At 41.5% G+C, this 22,439-nt stretch overlaps 1 protein-coding gene across 4 annotated transcripts in view; it reads right to left on the bottom strand.

Annotated features, from left to right (window-relative positions):
• Positions 1-22,439, bottom strand: part of rims1b (regulating synaptic membrane exocytosis 1b) — an 80,825-nt gene that overhangs the window by 4,050 nt on the left and 54,336 nt on the right. For 2 of the 4 annotated variants that reach the window (XM_066660948.1, XM_066660949.1), the window contains 9 exons: positions 18,027-18,116; positions 14,705-14,793; positions 13,212-13,330; positions 11,518-11,669; positions 6,496-6,713; positions 4,917-5,067; positions 1,678-1,784; positions 1,026-1,127; positions 712-851 (listed from right to left, as the gene is read on the bottom strand). In XM_066660948.1, the coding sequence (XP_066517045.1) occupies positions 712-851; positions 1,026-1,127; positions 1,678-1,784; positions 4,917-5,067; positions 6,496-6,713; positions 11,518-11,669; positions 13,212-13,330; positions 14,705-14,793; positions 18,027-18,116 (1,168 nt within the window). Of the gene's footprint in view, positions 1-711; positions 852-1,025; positions 1,128-1,677; positions 1,785-4,916; positions 5,068-6,495; positions 6,714-8,263; positions 8,718-11,517; positions 11,670-13,211; positions 13,331-14,704; positions 14,794-18,026; positions 18,117-21,082; positions 21,203-22,439 lie in introns of those variants that run through there. The other 2 variants (XM_066660951.1, XM_066660950.1) reach the window with 2 other exon arrangements.

Raw genomic sequence — 22,439 nt, 5'->3', positions numbered from 1 at the left:
GCTCCAGAACTGTGTTGCTTTGTGGAAAAGAGGTAGAATATACCTAAATATGTATGTAATATAATGCGTGTTAGTATTTGGTGTTGCTTCCAGTCCATTTTGATCAATGTGCAGCTATGAGCATTGCATTTTAAATTCTCCTTACATCTATAGAGCAGATGCTACAGCACATATACATTTTAAATTGCAAAAGGATGGATGTGCTGGAAGAATCCGAGATGTTTATACTTGGTCTGGGTCTACAAATTCCTTCAGGATCAATGAAGCGTTATCTTATCTTAGAACTTGTCCACCCTCTCTCTACACTGGCACAGAATTAGCCGGAGGTGAAAGGAAAAAAAAATCAGTCAGAAAAGTGAGATCCCACAGGCTGATTATAGAGGCGGCTATAACATCCGCTACTGCTACAATGTGTTACTTTATATTTACAAATGCACAACACCATTAGCTTTTAATTCTCTAGATATAGTGATCATATGGCCATATCTGATTAAACCATCTGGGTTCAGAATAAATACAACCCACTACACAGTCACACGTCCTGTGATAATGTTATATCCATTCAGATGTGAGAGTTTTATCACTGTGGAGACGTATAATATTACAGACGTTCCCCAGAAAAACTCTGTTACCCTGTGTGTTGGTATTGCCTCTAGTTGTTGAGTTTACACTCCTGATAGGTGTGATGAAACAGAAAGGTGGAAACCTCACCTGTAAGACTTTGCCCTGTGGGCTCTCCTCAAACTGCAGCGTCTGTTGATACAGCGGATCCAGCGTTTTCCGGGCAATCTTTGTTTTCTTTTTGGCTACGTACGCCCCGTTTTCCAGCAGGTACACCTTAACATAAGGAGCTGAAAAAAACAACAGAAAACGAGCTGTTTAAAACCAAAGGTAGAACATTTGGAAAACTGTGTCTATCAGATTTTTTGAGCTTTTCTTTTGATGTGAATCAACTTTTGCTGAACTGTAGGAGACTGTAGGGTACAGTGACTAAAGCAGCAGAGAGGAGAGGTAGCTAGACTGACCGGGGAGTGATTTGGATCCTGGTTTTTGGATGAGGCCCCGCGCCCTGATCACTTCCACCTCCAGCTGACCCTTCTTGTTGACCATGCCAATCTGGATATCCCCTGCAGTGGGTGGAGAAAGGAGAAGCAGACACAGAACATGGAGGTGAGGATTGGGGACTTTCACATAAACTTCCTCATGAAACCGGCATGTGCTCTTTACTCTTTTTTTGTAAATAATAATTTGTCCTGTACTTCACTTAATGAATCCAACAAAACCTCATCTCAACAACTATTAAATTTAACAGAGAATGGATATAATATTCTTCTTTTTGAACTGAAGTAAATATAAAAATTCTTTTTCGATTTCTATTGCTTTATTCATGATAAATATATAAAAAATAAATACCAAAATAGACATAACAGGTTTTAATGGGACGGTGTGGATATATCATTGAATGTGATTTATCATGAGCTCATATTATGTCTTTCCCCTGCTAATATTGATAATCCTGAAATGTAAATGGTTGTTATCTGACATGAGGAAATACAGTAAAAATATCAGCACAAAAGTCTCCATTTTGACTTTGAAGTAAAAGTTTGTAACCATTTTTAGGATATGAATTTCATATTTTGTTTTTGTTTTTTTAATGCATGGCGGGGTGTAACTGACCAATAGAAGGCGTGGCTAGTGTCTGTCGGCCCACCAGCTGAGCGGGACCTAACCCATCCAGGAAGTCACTGAACTGAGTCTCCACTCTCACAGCCGGGAAGATTGGACTAGAAGAGAAGCAAGAAATGTCCCATTTCAAACAGCTTATAAACCACAGCGCTGAGACCTATTCATTATCTCAAACTGTTTCTATCATTCCCCACCTCAGACCAAGGGAAATTTCCACCGCCCACCTGTCCCTTATCACCCCCAAAAAATGGTAATAAAATACACATGCAAGTTTACAATTTTCTAATTTACTGAAGTAACGTCAACTTCTGTCTCTAAATCAGTAGCTTAACATTAAAACACCAGATACAACATTAACATCAATGTTCAAACATTCAAAGTGTACAGAAAATCGACCTAATATTTAAGCTGTGCTTCAGTTTCTCACTTTTTAATCTGTGCAAAAAAATGAGTAAAGGCAGGTGTCGGGCGTAGGAGTGAGTTTGATATTGGCCAGGGACGTATTTGCTGAGTCAAAGCCCACCCCATACCCAAAATATTAGATAGCTATAAACTGATTCAAGTAATGTGGAACAGCATTTGATTAACATTAACGTTAGAGAGTGAGACTGTGTCCCAACACACTATTGAACTTTACATACTACACTACAGAAACACTGATAAGGGTGGTATATATCTGTTAGTTATATATATATTTAAATATTCATACTATTCAGTGCAGCCTGTGACAAGGCCAGAGACTAACGTTAATTTGCTGCATGTTTAGAGCGCTTTCTCCGTCCGGGATTTTGTTTTTCTAGAGCTTACAGAACTTCGAGAAGCGTTTCGTTCACAAACTAGTCCCGCCCTCCCCTACTCCGATTGGTTCGCTTGAGTGAGAAGGAGGCGTGGTGAAGTAGTCTAAACTCTTCGGATTGGACGGTCTGACTATAGAGCTACAGTTATTGGTCGATAAGCTTCTCTGTAAACATTTAATTGGTCAGTCTGAACGTCAGTAGTCGTCCACCCCCAGTTTTATATTTGAACAGAAGGCTGAAAGAAAACCCACGGAGTCTGACTCGCTGCCAAATCGCGTTAATCTCGGTGGCGCATTTTCAAAATAAAAGTTTGCGTTCCAGACAAGCTACACTTTTCTGGTCTCCTATCTAATGTTCTTTTATTATGTTAAAGGATTATTAATGGATCCATTGTTATTGGGTGTTTTTTACTGAGTAAGCTTTATAGCAAAAAAAGAAATGCTAATTTCTTCAGATTTCTTGCGCCCGACCTGCAATACCTACACGCCCCACACTTTGAGAAACGCTGATCTAGTACATTATTTTGGAGGTAAGCCATTATGTAGTGGTGTCTGAAAACATGTTTCAGTGCACACAGACTATCCCACAAATAACTGCCTTTGTAGTGTACAACTGATATCAGTCTGAGATCAGTCATTACCCTCCTGAAGTCAGTTCACTATAATAGTGCAGTATATAGTGAGTAACATAGGGAATAGTGATTAAGTAACTATTTTGAACACAGCTTTTACCTTGAGGAGGACTTGTCCTATGAAGCATAAACTGGTTCATTCAGGAACTACATAGCAATTTTATCTCATGCGAAAATGTAAAAAAAAAATTATTAAATAAACTCTTCATTAACATTTTTGATTTGGTGGTAAATGTACGAATTGCTACTTTAATAATTTGAGTTCTTAGAGCTTTTGGATCAGTTGCATGATATGGATGATACATCGTGTGAGTCAATAGTGTGATACAGTTAATGAGTGACCGTTATTTATTTTATTGGTTAACATCAACACCTTGATTAATAAACACTCACAGACACACACCTGTATAGAACAGTCAAGGTCAATGAAAATCTAGTGACTACTTAGAGAGCTCCTTTCCACAGTGTAGCCTTATAATATCCGTATTAATAAATCCAATATCAAAATAATGATGAACAAATGACTGTACACAATATATGGTGCAGCCCTATTACTGGACAAATACCTCCAGCTGCCCAGAGTAAGGGTCATCACACAATTCTGTGGTGGACTACTCTGTCCATCCCCACTGCTGCAAACTGTTATTTGAGAAAGCTCAATGCTACCACTCTGTACTATCTCTCTCTCTCTCTCTCTCTCTCTCTCTCTCTCTCTCTCTCATTCCATCACATTGCTTTTGAAAAAAAAACTTGACTTGCACCAACCAGCTCCACCATAATTAATAACAAATGTCAAAGAAAGGTGGCAAGACATTTTACGGGCTCCGTTTAGCCACAATACAAATGTCTGATGGACAGCTAGGTTGCCATGGCAACACACATCCAGTCTCCGAGACTATTTCTGGATTAAAAACACTGCCTGTAAACAGACCCCCTGAAATGCATGATGTGTGTGTACAGTGCAGTCATTTTCTTTATTTAAGTTTTAAGTTCATACTTATTAACACAGGGACCCCCAGCCAAGATGGGGGTCTCAATCATAACTGCAGCCTGTAGAGGCTTCATTTTCAAGAGTAAAATACAAGAACCAGAAACTAAGTAAGGACAGACACAAAGTTAACTAAAAGATATGAATATACACTTAAGCATTTCTATTTACATTTGATTTAAGATAAGAGCTCTAATGTGTCCAGAAGTTTGTAGACATTGTTTATCATTAATGAATTTAGCTGTAACCATTGTGGAAAATTACATGCAACTCTACATATGCTCCAGGGTTCTAAAGCACATGTGAAGAAGAGGACCTGAAACCTCTGAAATGATGGAGAACCTGGTTTCACAGCTCTAGCCAACATTAGGCACAATGACATAAAACTTATTTGCAGTTTCAAAATGTGCACTGGTGGAACCTTTGGTATGAGTCAGAGTGGCGTTTGAGATACAGATCTAATCGGCACCCAGCATCTATACCTGATGTTACTAATGCTCTTGTGTCCTTAATACAATCAAACGCACACAGCAATGTTCCAATATACTATGTAACGTTCCTTTAGCAGCAATGGAAGTACAAACCCACTATTGATACCCTTAGTTCCAAAAGAAATGTTGAACAAGCAGGTGTCCACACATGGTTCATCCAACCCTTTGTCCATCCATGTATAAATAAAGAAATAAACAAAGGAATAAACAAAGAAAAGATGGACTTTACCTATTTTGTAAATAAATAAACAATAAACAGATGTGTTTAGCATTTCAGAGCCAAGAGGACGTGATAGTAAAGTACTAATAACAAAGTGTCTGACCTTCCCTCGGAGTTGTAGCTGGTCATGCTGCCGTTGTTGGACTCTCGGCTGGGCTGCCTGCTCATGTTTCTCTGCAGTTCCACGGCCATACCCGTCTCCTGACTCCGCTGGATGGTCGTCCCACCTCCTTTTGACTTCTTATTGGACGCCTCTGGACACAGACACAAGGAACAGCCAATAAATACAGCAGACTGACAAAAATGTCAGTGATATTCATGGAATAAAAAGAGTCTTTACTGTCTTGGGGGTGAAATATTACATGTCTGTTTATTAGAAACGACCACCTTGCACCTGTGGCCATGTCATCAGAAGCACAGGTGCAATTTATAGGTTTACACTCACTGACCGTAGCACATCTGCTTAGAAGCTCAGTCTACCTTGTCCATCAGTGGACAGACGGGATGGTGGACCATCCAAACACAAGGTAGTCATTTCCAATAAAGTGGCCAGTAATGTACATTGATTCTACCTGATACAACCTGCCACTGGTTCCTTTAGGCAACTGCACATAATGCAAAACAGATTAATAAAGCAATCCGTGATCTCCCTCAGAAGAACATTTTAAACAGCACTGTGAGCTGTGAATTTGAATGTAGTCTGTGTCTGTGTGTGCATGGAAGAGAGTGTATGAGTCAGCCGCGAGAGGCTAACAGCTCGAACTCCACTTGGCAGAAACAAAACCTCCATCTCCTTGGCCTGAATCTGTGTGTTTAAAAAGGCAGGAGAGGAGAGTGGAGTCTCGCTCCAGGCTGCACACTTCTCTAATGTGCTTTTATGTCTGCTTCAAAGAGAACAAGAGCAGCCGTGCGAGAACCAGCCCTCCGTCCACCCCCCAACCCCCCTCCGCCTCGCCCACAAAGCCTTCTCATGCTGAATAATGCTGCGTCACCCTTAAAGTCTAAAAAAGAGAAAAAAACTAAAAAAAAACAACTCCAGAATGACCACAGGTGCTTTCATCAAATGGAGCCCTGGTCAGTTCTGACTGGGGTGGACCTCATTGCTGGGGATATTAGAACATTGCTGTGAGGATCTGATGTCTGCTAACACTTCAACTCGTCTCCAAAATAATGGACGGAGCGCTATCAATCCAGGGAACGTTGTTCCAAAGCGCTAGCCAAGATTGAGCAGGATGCCGTTTTAATCTTGCATGTGAATCGGTGGAGCTGTGTTCTGTGGAGTGATGGGGATCTATCCATTACCTCTACGATGAATCAGAGTGGGGTTTCTGAACATGAACTAATCACCCAACATCCACACCAGACCTCACTGATGTTCTCATGAATGATTAATGCAATTAAACCCTCACAGAAATGTTCCAGCATCTGCTGTAAGGCACATTGGATGCAGTTACTGCAGCAGAAATGGTGGGATAAACTGCCTAATAATACCCTTATTTCAAAAGATATATGGGCTGAGATGTCCACATAGGCGTGGAGACATATGTAGATACTGTGCACTGCTCTACGTTTCCCCTAATGGACGTAATGTCAGTAAATGTGAAATTAAACAAAAGCAATGCACAGATCGTTAGTGCTAGCCCTTTCTGGGAGCTGAAAGGACACAGAGGGTGACCACTCACCGGTCGGACTGATCTGGGAGGTGCTCCTGCTGCGACGGTTGCCCACGATGGCCACGAAGCGGGCGTTCAGGCTGGCGCGACGTTTCTTGCTGCCACTGCCCACTGTGCCCAGAGCTGTGTCCGACTGGCTGCCGTCCGTCCGCTCAGAGGTGTTGATGTCACCGCTCACACTTGTGCTCTTCAGCATGCTGCGTCCAGCTGAGGACCGCACCTGACGACTGGACAAAGAAAGGGAAAGCAACAGAGACAGTGATTTTAGTCCATTGGGAGCAGTAAGACATTTTTCAGCAATTTACATGAGAGAAAAGAATCACACTGATTTGTAGTCTCTGACTAAGCCTGTTTATGCTGCACAGAGCGGGTCTCCCACAGGGACGACCATATTTAAAGCAGGTTTAGTACAGTATCTCTGCTAAATCCAGGTTGTTAGGTGTTAGTAAAATGTTTATACCATGCCATTGCAGACCACTCTGTCTTTACTGGAACCTTGGTAAAAAACTGATGAATCAATATTTTTGAACATTTAAAAATAAAACAACTAACCTTAAAGAAACATTAGGTAAAACCTTTACATTAAAATTACAGCTTTGAAATTACTGTGGTGCTCCACTAAGCAAATAGAGCCTCTGTTTTTGCTACTCCAGGCTCAGCACTGCAGAAACCGCACTATGTAACTTTTAATGGAGCATAGGAAACCGCCACTCTTCATTTCCTCCTCCTCTGCCTCAATTTAATTATATTCTGCATTTATAGGAAGAGGGCTGGCACAATTGAGGGTTCAAGCCCCACTGTAGATGACTATCTGTGAGGAGTTTGTTGTGTTCTCCCTGTGTCTGTGTGGGTTTCCTCCAGGTGCCCCTTTTTCCTCCCACAGTTCAAAAACACATATTGGTAGGTGGATTGGCGACTCAAAAAGTGTCCATAAGTCTGAGTGTGTTACTGGTGCCCCCTCCACGGTGTGTTCCTGCCCAGTGATTCCAGGTAGGCTCCGGACCCACTACAAATCTGAACTGGATAGGCGCTTACAGACAATGAATGACTGAATGAACTATAGGAGGAGCCCAGGAGCAAAAATACCAAATCTGACCTAATGTTCCTTTAAAGGTGAAAATATAAAAAGACACAGATTATTCAAAAATAAACAAATAAACTACCCAGCATCTGCTAACAGCACTTAACTTACTCTAGTTAAAGGAGAGGATATAAGATCCCAGACAACTCTTGATGAGGGGAGGCTCCTGCAAAAGCTTAACTCTCTGGTCAGTGAACAGATTCTACAGGTTTTGGAGATGTTACCCATCACCCAAGCATGATGCAATCCTAACTTGCCCGCACATGCAGCTGGATTTTCAGATGAAATGTCTGGGTATATAATGTGGCTAAAAGAGAATTTGACATTTGCCAGTCACGCCTGTACAGCTTTGCTGGAAAACCTATTACATAAGTTCCAGAAGGTATTAATACGGAGCCCCATTATCCCTTCTCGACCGTACATTACAGTTGGCACTTAGCAGTCTGGTAGGTAGTGTTCTCCTAACGGCCAATTACTGAAGTATTCACAGAGCTTTTTGTAAATTAAAGACAAAAGTTTAAATAAATATGGATGAAATACTTTTTTCAACATGACTTTTAATAGAAAAAAAACATTTTTTATTAATTAACTTAAAATTTTGAGTACCATTATGCATGCTTTGTTTTTGAGAAAGGCATTTCTAATTGTTTATAAAATTATGTTTTCTTTTAAACGAACAAGGTTACATTACTCCCATCATTTCTGTGTAAATTTGAAGTGATCATTAGACTGGTCTATATTTTATCATCTAAAATAAAGAAAAAAATATTGTGCTGTAGCCGTCATAACATTCTGAAAAGATGCTAGATGCTAACTGCTAACTTCTTTCAGTCATTCAAACTTGCTTTCCCTGAGACAACAGTAAAGCAGCGTGGCTCTCTGGTGCTCTCTAGGGCTGTGGAGGAGTTGGCGAGTGCTTGTGCCCTCTGAGGGTGTTAGGGTACTGCAGGAGTGTCCTGCGCTCTCCTGCACAGGGAAAGGTCCACTCGTGGTGGACAGTGGGAGGGAGGAGGTGGGCCTCTCTTCTCCAGACGTTGGGGAGTTAAGAGAAGGACGGGCAGATAGAGGGCTAAAGTTGTCTGGAAGGGTGTCGGGTGATGATTCAGGGTCCCAGCACTGGAAGTATGACTGGATGCATGCAAGAAGGGCTCTAAAACACAAACGTACATTACCAACAACACAGACACACAGCAAACACAAACACAGTAATGTACATAGAGAACATGCACACACATGACAAATGGTGTTCAAAATGATGCACTGAATTCACTAGATTCAAATGTGGGGATAGCTTTGAATAGGAGTTACTTTTTTTAATCATCATTTTTTTTAATTTTCAAAAATATCTTCTAAAAATATAGTCCCAGGTGGGAGCAGTTTATAACATGTCTAGTAATTGTTAGGTGTTTGTAATACGTGGACGAAGAATGTAATCGGCTTGTGTAATATATGTTAATCAAGTGTAAATGAAAACAATATCTAAATATAGTAAACTCAGTGCATTTAAGCATCTATAAAGAACAGCTTAGAGTTGTCGTTGCTGGTTAATGTAGAAGTGGAAGTAAAAAGGTTAGTGTATGATTTCCAGCAATGAACATGCAGAAAAGGAAGAGAGAAGGGTCAGAATATTGCCTCCTTAAACCGCAGTGACCTATGATTCTGACAGAATCTTGCAGTAGAGGGTCGCGATGGGTCCGGAGCCTACCCGGAATCACTGGCCGCAAGGTTGGAACGCGCCACTGTTGAGCCGCCAATCTACCTACCAAAGTGTGTTTTTGGACTGTGCGAGGAAACCAGAGCACCCGGAGGAAACCCACACAGATACAGGGAGAACACACCAAACTCCTCACAGACAGTCACCCGGAGCGGGGCTCAAACCCATAACCTCCAGGACACTGGAGTTGTGTGACTGTGACACTATGAGCATTATTTATTTATTCTAATGTTGTATATAGATACGTTGATGCATCATATGAAAAATAATTTGCTTAATAATGTTCTGACATGAGGCAAATTGTATAGGTACCCATACTGATTAAATAATTATGAAATAATTAAAAAAACAATGCAATTTCCACTGATTTTCAGTGACCCTATGGAGATGATGCTACTAATGACTTCAGTAGACAAGACCCTAAAGCCACCACAGACACAGGAGATTTGTGGGGGTCCTGGATTCTGACGTCTGGCCTAAGGACACCATTTGAAAGAAAACAAGTGCAGAATCTTTGGCTCTTTAAACGGACTCTGAAAGTGTGTCAGGAGCTTGAGGCTCCAGCCTCATAATGCTCTAGTTGGCGTCCACAGCAGCGGGGCTATATGGAGGTCTGTCTGGACTCCACGAGGCTTTTAATAGCTGCACACTGACACTCGGAGGAGGATCTCCGTCCCTCTGTGCCCCATTGTGTTTCTCCGTTGTTAATCCCTGGCCACTTAAGAAGCCAGAACATTTGCCTTGCTCTTGATTATCTAAGAATAGTTCAAGTTCTTTTCCAGTAACAGTTTCTATTGTTGTTTGTAAATCAATAGTTGATTCTATCCCCATTAACAAAAGCTACCGTGTATAACTGTACACAGCCGTAGCCTGAAGGGCCTGAAGGGTCACGTGTCCGATTCCCTTGACCGTCAGAATGACTAGGGGTAGTGGAGTAAAGGAGACAGCTGGGACTGGGAGCAGATACTGAGTATTTAGGAGCAGGTCCAGGTTAAGTGTGGCTTCTCATCCTTTACCTGACATCACCATCTCCGGCCACAGTGTGGCGCCGGCGCTTCAGCTCTTCAGAGAAACGCCTCTTTCCCAGATTCCTCCTCTGCTCGGGATCATTCACGCCCCACGAGATACGCCGCTCTTTTTTCTCCTCGCCCTGACAGTTCTCCAGAGACTTTGATCTTTGACCCGCCCAAAAGCAAGTGAGGGAGGCAGGGGCATGCAGACCACACACATGCATCACACAGAAGAGAGAAAGAGGAGGAGAGCCATGCATAACACACCGAAAAGAAATCATGCAAATGAAAGAGGGAGGGGCCAATCACATGGACCACGCTTTAACCTGAGGAGCCACGCCCACAGCTGGAATGCCACTCACTACATTACTATTTACAGGAAGTAACTTATTCCCAGTTCTGTGATGCTTGATTAGCTTGAATTACCCAGATATTAACCAGAGACACTGCATGTTTTGTTGATTTGCTAGTGAATAAAACACATGCACTACTGAGAATACACATTTTAAATATTGTTAATTTAATAATAATAATAATAATTTAAGTTAAATTTACTACATTTAACTTATCGCAAAAAAAGCACCTGAAATGAAAGACAGTGCCCGTAAATCTGTAGGAACTGTTATCATTTAAGAGTTATGTCTGGAGGAGAAATCTTTTCACTCATATTCACTCCACAAAAAAGTTGTTAAAGGTGCACTAAGTAGTTTCAGCAGGGTGCCTGTCTGTGTTATTGTAGTTACCTTCCCAACGAGCCAGAGGTCAGCGTCACAATCCAGACCAGCGCATTACTCAAGACGACCCCCGAATATGTTTCGTGATATTCTGTATATTTTACAGTTTATTTGTACTAGTTAGATAATGAAATATAATTGCTTAGCGCACCTTTAACACCTCCTGCACAGGGAATGGTATTAAATATACAGAGGTGTGCCCTTTGTGGACAATGTGTGCAACCTACACTTAGAAAATCTGTTAAGTGATTATTATTATTATTTTATGTATATCAGATATGCAATCTGATTGAATCAGTTACTCCTCCATAGATCGGGTCGCCCGGGTGACCGCGTTTAAAACAGATTTAGTAGAGCATTTAAGCCACTAGGTGTCAATGTACAGCTGTTAAAGTTTTCTTACTGCTGCTTTAAACACAGTTTCTGAAGAGGTCTAAGATGGTGTGTGTGTGTGTGTGTGTGTGTAAATGTGTGTGTGCATGTATTCCTAACCTGATGCGCCCATGTGGTCTCTCTGACTGGACGGACATGTAGCTTGCACTGCTGAGGCGCGAGACACTGCTGGCTCTGGAGATGGCCGACACATCGCTCACATCGCTGTCTGATGAGCGGGCGGACATGTTATCACAGCTCCTCTTATACATCTGCAACACAACAAACACGTTACTTACATTCACACTCTTCCTCTTGGTAACCAGCAGAAAATACAGATCCATACCACACAGACGTGGAGATAGGTTTTTTAAAATATAATGATTATTATTTTAGAATCTGTTTAGAGTCTGTTACTGTGTCCATCTTGTTTCCAGCTACAAAATCTGGCCAAGTGATTGTCATGGAGACTGTGATCGTGTGAGTAAGAATCCTTAATTTGTGATTGTAAGGTGCCCTGAGTCTGAGGAAGCTGCTATAGTCTTGGCCCTCGTTATCCATGGGGGACTGCTTCCAGGATATTATTAAAGGTCCGTTATATAAAACGTCATAGCATTTGCATAAAACTTACACACATCCTCCTGTATATTTTAAATCAACTCTAGATTTCTTATAAGACCTCAAACAAGAAAATGCTGTGTAGTTAGAAAGAAAATTGTAAATAGTAAAGAAATAAAGCTTGCCTACATTATTATTAGCAAAGGAATGAGACACAAGGCTCAAATCCACGGTTGTGGAACCAGTCGATACAGAGGACTGACTGCATACATTAAATGTATTGTCGAGGTCTAGGTAATCACACCATGCTACACCAAAGAGAGTCCTAGGGCAAGACTCCTAACACTGATATTATTAGAAGTGTGGATTACTCTGAGTTAGTGCCGGGCGATATGAGCACAAATGTATATCACAGTTAAGTGTACATTTTACCATGATTACGATTAATGAACGATTATTTTATTTATTTATTTATTTATTTTATAGTTCAGTGACGAGGCTTGTCGGCCTCTGCGTTTAGGTTGCTTCCATGTTGCAGATAGGGGCAGAATCACATGACTACAGCTTGGTAGCGTGGTTTTAAAGAGACAGTACATGAACAAACAGTGGGGACATAAAAGAATAAAAAAATAATAATTGCTATAATCAATATAGACAAAGTTTATGTCGATTAGAAGTTATGAATGTCGATTTCAATTAATTTTGGATTAATTGCCCAGCCCTACTCTGAATTGGTGTCTGCTAAAATGCCATAAACCTAAAGTGTTAGCATTGTTATCATTATTATTTTATTTTATGCTCCATAGAGTGGGTCCCCCATGCATCTCAGTGTTTGAATACAGAAACAACTAGAAAAATAGTGACTATTTATGGATTATTATATGCCTATTAGATAAATGCATGGGTGCTGTTCCACGGACAAAGAAGAAATATTATTCCACAGTTTATTGACTGTTTCTGTGGATAGTATGTAAGAATGATCATTTCCGTTACTTGATTTCCAGAACAGAACAGAAATAACTTATGTCATGGCTGTGAAAATGGCACAGTGTAAGGGCTCTGACTGATTTTAACACATGGTAAATCACACCTCAATCCACAAACACCACTTGAACGCAGGGTTTAATCTTACCTTATGCTGCTTTATTATTAGAACTCCTGACTAATGTAACCTTTCAGTGAGTCACACAAAAGGTACTCGGATGGAGGAATATAGGTAACGCAGACGTTCAGGAAGCGTGTTAAGGCTGACTCACGTCTCTCTTGGTCTTGAGCTCCATCTCTTGGTCGTGTCCTGAGCTGGCGGAGGATCCCGGTCGATAGGATGGAACTCGCATCTGACTCAGCTGACGAGCTCGCTCCTCTACTGCCAGAGCTGAGAGATAGAGAGACAGATGAGATAAACACACATACTGCTATGGTCGAAAAATCAGTGTCTACAGATGGCCCGAGACATACAGCCTGCATCTTCTTTATATGAACTATATAAGCCCAAGCTGATTCACATCATTTGCTAAAGTCCTGTGGCTGGCAGGGTTCAAAATGGGCATGGGCCCTGGGTGGGTTGGTACATAGAATATCAGTAGGACCCAGGTGGGCTGCTTATATCAGATAAATGTGGGCAGCCCAGTACCTCTCTATATATGTGTCCCATGGTGGGCTGCCTTAATGTTTGAGAGATTTTGTGTTCTGAGGTGAGCTGCCCAATACCAGACCTGTGGGCATCCATATGTGGGACCAACATCTAACCATTGGGCAAAACCTGCTTATACCAAGGAGGGCACGGAGAAACAGTGCATGATCAGTAAAGCATGGAATGAGTTACATTTCTCTTCAGGTTTACTGACATGGTCTTCATGAGGGTGGAGGTGGAAGACAATGGCATGAAGGGAGAGGGACAGAGGAGAAAGACAGAGAGACAGACAGATGTGGCTGAGGGGTTACATCAATAATAAGGGCACTTGAATGAGGAGGAAAGGGGAACTTCTGGAAAAATATTAGGCATCAGATTACTTTGCTTCCCTAAAGTAAATTAAATCATTCATTATTAATCTCTTAGATCTAAACAGGCTCTTTCTTGTCTTTAAGACTGATTTGTAAATGACCTGTGTTCTGATTGGCCCTTCTCATTTGCCATGAATTAAATGTTAAATGAGATTATTCATGGTTGTGATGACATCACTGTAATTAATTAAAAACAGGCTCTTTTTGCAGCTTTGTTTCCATGTGTGGACTCCATGGGAGCAACAATTCATTCATTCATTCATTCATTCATTATCTGTAACCCTTATCCAGTTCAGGCTTGTAGTCAGGGTCAGTTTTTGGACCCTTGGGAGGAAACCGGAGCACCCGGAGGAAACCCATGCAGACACTTGGAGAACACACCAAACTCCTCACAGACAGTCACCCGGAAGAAACCCACGCAGACACAGGCAGAACACACCACACTCCTCACAGACAGTCACCCGGAGGAAACCCACGCAGACACAGGCAGAACACACCACACTCCTCACAGACAGTCACCCGGAGGAAACCCACGCAGACACTGGGAGAACACACCACACTCCTCACAGACAGTCACCCAGAGCGGGACTCGAACCCACAACCTTGAATCCACCATCGTGCCGCCCGGAGCAAAAATGGGGCCTTGAAGTTTTATAATGATTATGGGTTTATCACATGGCTTGTTGGTGGGAGTGTGAGTAATTGAGTGAGTGAGTGAGTGAAGCTTAGAGCAGGGGAAGCTTACCTTGCTCTATGCTGCTGCTCTTAGCAGGAAGCTGTGGCAACTGACGTCCCCTTCGCACGGACAAGGAAGCCCCTGCCTGAGGATGAGATCTGGAGATGAGAGAAATACATTAGAATGAAAAGGCATTTGATTTTTGGAAAAATGTATTTAAAACACATAACTCAAATAGAATCAACTTAAATCTAATAATCCATATCTATTCATTCATTCATTTTCAGCTACTGCTACCCGGAATCATTTAGTACAAGGCAGAAACACAGAGGGAGTTTGCAACTTCACACACTCACACCTGTGGACAATTAGACATGCTCACACACTCACCCAGTCACTCACACACTCACACCTGTGGACAGTTTCACACACTCACCCAGTCACTCACACACTCACACCTGTGGACAATTAGACACACTCACACACTCACACCTGTGGACAGTTTCACACACTCACCCAGTCACTCACACACTCACCCAGTCACTCACACACTCACACCTGTGGACAATTAGACACACTCACACACTCACACCTGTGGACAATTAGACATGCTCACACACTCACCCAGTCACTCACACACTCACACCTGTGGACAGTTTCACACACTCACACCTGTGGACAATTAGACATGCTCACACACTCACCCAGTCACTCACACACTCACACCTGTGGACAGTTTCACACACTCACACCTGTGGACAATTAGACACACTCACACCTGTGGACAGTTTCACACACTCACCCAGTCACTCACACACTCACACCTGCGGACAGTTTCACACACTCACCCAGTTACTCACACACTCACACCTGTAGACAGTTTCACACACTCACCCAGTTACTCACACACTCACACGTGGACAGTTTCACACACTCACCCAGTCACTCACACACTCACACCTGCGGACAGTTTCACACACTCACCCAGTCACTCACACACTCACACCTGTGGACAATTAGACACACTCACACACTCACACCTGTAGACAGTTTCACACACTCACCCAGTCACTCACACGTGGACAGTTTCACACACTCACCCAGTCACTCACACACTCACCCAGTTACTCACACACTCACACCTGTAGACAGTTTCACACACTCACCCAGTTACTCACACACTCACACGTGGACAGTTTCACACACTCACACCTGCGGACAGTTTCACACACTCACCCAGTCACTCACACCTGCGGATAGTTTCACACACTCACCCAGTTACTCACACACTCACCCAGTTACTCACACACTCACACCTGTAGACAGTTTCACACACTCACCCAGTCACTCACACACTCACACCTGTAGACAGTTTCACACACTCACCCAGTCACTCACACACTCACACCTGTAGACAGTTTCACACACTCACCCAGTCACTCACACACTCACACCTGTAGACAGTTTCACACACTCACCCAGTCACTCACACACTCACACCTGTAGACAGTTTCACACACTCACCCAGTCACTCACACGTGGACAGTTTCACACACTCACCCAGTCACTCACACACTCACCCAGTTACTCACACACTCACACCTGTAGACAGTTTCACACACTCACCCAGTTACTCACACACTCACACGTGGACAGTTTCACACACTCACACCTGCGGACAGTTTCACACACTCACCCAGTCACTCACACCTGCGGATAGTTTCACACACTCACCCAGTTACTCACACACTCACCCAGTTACTCACACACTCACACCTGTAGACAGTTTCACACACTCACCCAGTCACTCACACACTCACACCTGTAGACAGTTTCACACACTCACCCAGTCACTCACACACTCACACCTGTAGACAGTTTCACACACTCACCCAGTCACTCACACACTCACACCTGTAGACAGTTTCACACACTCACTCATTCATTCACATCTGAGGACAATTTAAAAACAGCTAATCCACCTTCAAACATTCTAATGTTTCCTAAGGTGACTGTGAGATATAATGGATGTCTTATTGTCTAGATTTAAGTTGATTTCACTTGTCAATGTGCCTTTATTCAGTGCAATGATTCGACATGAAGGTAAAAAGGGCATTTTTAGGGTTTAAAGTAGAACGTGATAAAACAAATAGGAATAAAGACCCCATGTAAGAGTGGGGAAGTGCACACAGGTAATATAACCAGGACCTAACAGTGTCTTTTAACCAGCATGCACCTGTCCAGGGAGCGCGAGGGGCTGGGGCAGGAACCCCCAAGGCCGGTCTGGCCGAAGGGCAGGAGGGGGGCCTCTCTCCTCCACCTGCTGCCCCGCAGGATAGAGGTAGGCTGGATCCTGCCGGTGAAGCCGAGGAGAAAATGGAAAACGGGGAACAGAAGATGAAAGAAGAAGAAAATTAAAGAAAGAGAAAATGAAATACTGAGTGAGTTAAAGAAAACTCAAGCATGGGAGGATGCAAGCAGGGGGAAGCAGGAAGAGAAAAAGGAAGAGAGGGAGAAAGTATGGGTGCAGTTAAAAAGAGAGAGGCAGCAGAGGAATAAATGATGTGTGAAGAGAAGGAGAAAATGGAAGGGGAGAGAGAAAAAGAGACAGGGAAAAGGCTGGAGATGCTGTGATGGATGCTAAGGAAATCTCACCTGTCATAGTCAATGCTCTTCTTGTTAGTTTTTGGACAGGCAGGTCTGTCCACACTGCCCAGCAGTCTGCGCACAGCATGAGCAATGCACACGGTCAACGAGTGTGAGACAAAAGAAAAGGAGGGATGAGAAAGCAGACGAAGGGGTGGAAGAATGGAACTGAAAAGCAGGGGTGACACAGACCTCCCTTGCTTTATTTTGAGCCGTATATTGGCCATAAAGTATTTAGAGATTACAGACTTAACAACGTGTGTCGTATGTTAGCTACAGGCTGGTGTCCAGTAGATTTGAGGTGGGTATCTACCAGTGCTGATGCTGAAAAATAAACTCTGATAAAATGTAGAAACTGGGACTGAATCGACCTGAACACGGGGCCCCGGCACCAGCTGCACCTTCCACTGAAACAACAGTGTGACTTAAAATCTTTTCTTTCCCTGCTTTTCCTTCCATCTATCCACAGGGGTGTCTATGTGGTGTCCGTCTGAAGGTTGTCCAATCCATTAACATTTGGCAAAGACTGATTTCAATTTTCAAACATATAAAAAGGAAAAAGTGCTGTTTTTAATGTGTATATTTCACCCCTGTGTAAGTGGCTCTCATTGGCCACCTGTGTGTCCTCAGTGTAGTGTAACAGATCACTCAGATCCAACAGCGCTGAAGAGACAGCACAGTGATCCGAACGCACAACAGATTTGTTCTGAGGGCAGAGAATTAAAGCTGAAATTATGTTATGTACCGTTCTCTGTCTGGGGAGTGGAAGCAGCTCTCTGGCCTCAGACATGTCGTACTGGCACTTCTCACTCTGTCCAGAGAGGGCTGAAGGTCACTGAGAAGAAAGAAAGAAAGAAAGAAAGAAAGAAAGAAAGAACAAGAAAGAAAGAAAGAAAGAAAGAAAGAAAAAGAGAATACAAAAAAAATGAAAAAGAAAGAAAATATAAAAGAAGAAATAAACAAAGAAAGGAAGGAAGGAAGGAAGGAAGGAAGAATAAAAAATAATTGCAGAATAAAAGAAAGAAAGCACAAAGAAAGAAAAAGAAAAAAGAAAGAATAAAGAAATAAACAAAAATGAAATGAATGAATGAAGAAAGAAAGAAAGAAAGAAAGAAAGAAAGAAAGAAAGAAAAAGAAAAAAGAAAGAAATAACAAGAAAGAAAGAAAGAAAGAAAGAAAGAAAAATAATAAAAAGGAAAAAAAAAGAGAATACAAAAAAAATGAAAAAGAAAGAAAGTATAAAAGAAGAAATAAACAAAGAAAGGAAGGAAGAATAAAAAATAATTGCAGAATAAAAGAAAGAAAGCAAAAAGAAAGAAAAAGAAAAAAGAAAGAATAAAGAAATAAACAAAAATGAAATGAATGAATGAAGAAAGAAAGAAAGAAAGAAAGAAAGAAAGAAAAAAAGAAAAAGAAAAAAGAAAGAAATAACAAGAAAACAAGGAAGGAAGAAAGAAAGAAAGAAAGAAAAATAATAAAAAGGAAAAAAGAAAGAATAAAGAAATAAACAAAAAGAAAGGAAGGAATGAATGAATGAAGGAAGAAAAAGAAAGAAAGAAAGAAAGAAAGAAAGAAAGAAAAAAAGAAAAATAACAAGATAGCAAGGAACGAAGAAAGAAAGAAAGAAAAATAATAGAAAGGAAAAAAGAAAAAGAAAGAGAAAAAAAACAAAAAAGAAAGACAAAAAAGAGAAACAAAATACAAAGAAAATATGACAAGAAAAAAAACAAAAAGAAAGAAAATAGTAAAAAAGACAAAAAAATCAAAGAAATAGAATAAAAGAAACAAATAAAAAGAAACAAGAAAGAAAATAGAAAGAAAAATGACAAGAAAAAAGCAAAAGAAATAAAGATAATAGTTAAAAGAATGACAAGAAGAAAGAAAGAAAGAAAGAAAGAAGGTCAGTCAGAAGTCTGTCTGTAAGTGTGCAGTGTATTTCTCAAACAGGACACACACAGTCTTCCTGGCTACTGCTCTGTTACTTAGGATGGTCTTAAATCTGTTTCACACAACACAACTTACTGAGTGTGCTGCAGTGTTCTGCCATGAGTACAGCATTAACACTATGATTCCAATATGATATAAAATACGATATTTACACACATATGATAGCAATAGTTCAGAAGTGAACTTGGCCAAACTCAGGAATGGGAAACTGTCAAACAGCAGGTTAACTCCACGTACGACCATCGTTCTCTTCATTTGTTTATTTGTTTCTTAACTGAAATTAAATTATTAAACGGCAGCCCGGTGTCTTAAATCAATACTGGTTTTATGAAATATCTGTGAATCTGACGTGTCCCAAAGTTCTAACGACCTGATACGGCTCTAAAAACTGTCAAATGGAGCAACAGTATGTCACAGGCCCTAGTTGTGAGCGTGTGGTCAGCTCCTTGGCCAGTGCACAGCTTGCCTGGACCATAGCTACGAGGACACAGTTATACTCTGTGAACTCTGAGGAGGAGTGAGTTCTTCGGCATTAAGTCATGCCTCTGGGTGCTTGAGCCCCTCATCAAAGCTCTGGGGTCATACCCTTTCCTCTGGTCTTGCTCTTGAGCAGATGGCTGATGCACAAACTGTGTCTTTAGGTCCAGTGAATTGATGCACATTTGGCATCATTTGGCCATGGCTCTGGTTCCTTCTTTAATCCTTTCCCTTACTCTTCTCCACTTGTTTTTGGCCAGATTGACGTTAGATTTCACCACAGTGCTGAGAAACGATGCTGATTAAAGCTCAGCAAGAGCAATACGGCTCCAGCTACAAGGAATATACTAACAACACTATCACATGGATCAGCATTTTCAGTAAACCACACTAACCCTTGGAATTTAAGGCAGTATAAATGAGTTAATGAGGTTTTCCCATTAGACAGTTATTACACATAATCTTTCATGTACTAATAGTCATTTTCTCTTTATTACTTGAACTACCAACCATTTGTTACCGTGTCTTTAAGACACATAAACGTTTATGTAAATGACCGCTGTTCTGATTGGCTGCTGTGTTATGTACCTTGTACAAAAAAAGCACTCCAAGCTGAAACATGCTTAGTTTGGACTTAAAATCCAGAAAGCCGATTCCTTTAGATGTTTGTATCCTTTGGAAAACATTCATTCATTCATTCATACATTATCTGTAAGCACGTATCCAGTTCAGGGTCACGGTGGGTCCAGAGCCTCCCATGAATCATTTGGCGCAAGGCGGGAATACACCCTGGAGGGGGCGCCAGTCCTTCACAGGGCAACACAGACACACACTCACACATTCACTCACACCTACGGACACTTTTGAGTCACTAATCCTACCAACGTGTGTTTTTGGACTGTGTGAGGAAACTGGAGGAAACCCATGCAGACACAGGAGAACACACCAACTCCTCACAGACAGTCACCCGGAGCGGGACTCGAACCCACAACCTCCAGGCCCCTGGAGCTGTGTGACTGCGACACTACCTGCTGCACCAGTCATAATCCATTTGTTTCCTAACAGCCAGGGACAGCACAACATTGATCCATTTTGTTTTAACTGGCAGCCATATGTGAACATGACATCACAACCATGGCTAATTCAAAACGGGCTGTTTTTGCAGGTACACAGTTTGTGTTCTTAAACGTTTACAACATTTTTTTACAACATTCAAGCGCGTTACAGAGTTTTAATTATAAAAACAACGGTATTTGTGTTATACATATGTATGTATATTATTACATTTTCCAGATATGTTACCAATGTATTATTAGTAGGTCAAACAAGCCGGGTTCATCCACTTGTTTTCAAACCTCCTCCGCCTAAGGCTCTTACCTAATGTTGACCTCATCTGTAAATCTGAGCACACGCTGTGGAATGGCAGCACGTGAGGCAACTCTGCCCACTTCTAGTCGCTGTGATGATTTACTCTTTAGGCATGCAGGAAGGGTGGAGCTTAGCAAAGGAAGAAATAAAATAAACAAACAAAAAATTGCATGCAGAAACAAATTGACGCTAAACAAAACCTTGAATCTTCCTGTTTTTACCAAATTGAACAACATTAGCTCAGCTTTATATTTGGTCACGATAAGGATGCTCAGATATTACTTTAGAATTTACATTAAACAATGAGATTTGGAGTTTTGGAGATAGGAGGTTTTGTTCCATAAGTAACGAAGTGAAAAAGCAACTATAAAGATATAAGGAACAGAACACAAACAGAGGTCTTTTATAGGGCAGTTGTTTTTGGGGTGGGGTGGGGTTAGTGGTAGAGCTTAGGGTCTGAACACTGCTTTCCTGTGGACTGGTCAGAAGCTTAGAGTATGTCTGTGGTTGTCACTGTGATATATGACCCACAATCCAAAGGGGATTCATTCCATCCATGAAGAAAATAGATTACCCTGTTTCATATAAGCCCATAGGAAAAAAAAATACAGGGAATAAAAACATGGAAGGAAAAGACTTCAAAATACAGAGTGAAGGAGACAGGAGCCTGGCGCTGTATTGTAGTTTTAAAGTGATTTTGCGTTACAGCTTATTTTTAAAGGATCTAATAGCAATAACAACAACGTGTTCTTACTTACAATGCTTTAAACACTTTTTCTGACTGGCATTATCCAGAGATTTGAAAGGTAACACTGAAACACTATAGCGTTAACTATTAACCATGGACAATATTAAAGGAATACGCCAGCATTTTTCAACCTACTGTTACCCACTGCACACGTAGCATGCCATAGACAACCGCATCTGCCCATTGTCTCCTATTGTAAGTGTGCTCTGAGTCAGCAGCTTTTCTCTTATCTTCTGCGTACTGGGAAAAGAATGAAAACCACTCTCTACGCTAACGGATCCTAGGCAACAGATGCAGCAAATACAGATTAAGCTGAAACGTGTTGGAGTATACCTTTAAGCACAGGCCATGGGATACAGTACAGATGCTGACCAGTGACTGCAACTGGATGCCAGTTCAATTACGTAATACACATGACTTGTTCATGTATGCAGCTTAAACAGGAGTCTATCTGCTCATGCAGAACATTAAATGGCTTTGCATCACTTTTCACTAAAGCAAGGCGCACACTTCTGTAAGTAGCCAAAGACATTTTCTAAAACAGAGCCAGTGCTGTGATCTGATTGGCTGAAATGTTTTTATATTATATTATATATTATAAACACTGACACCGTTTTA

This window comes from Hoplias malabaricus, chromosome 2, assembly GCF_029633855.1.
Source record: "Hoplias malabaricus isolate fHopMal1 chromosome 2, fHopMal1.hap1, whole genome shotgun sequence".
In the NCBI taxonomy this organism is placed as follows: domain Eukaryota; kingdom Metazoa; phylum Chordata; class Actinopteri; order Characiformes; family Erythrinidae; genus Hoplias; species Hoplias malabaricus.
This window is presented reverse-complemented; position numbering and strand designations above follow the sequence as displayed.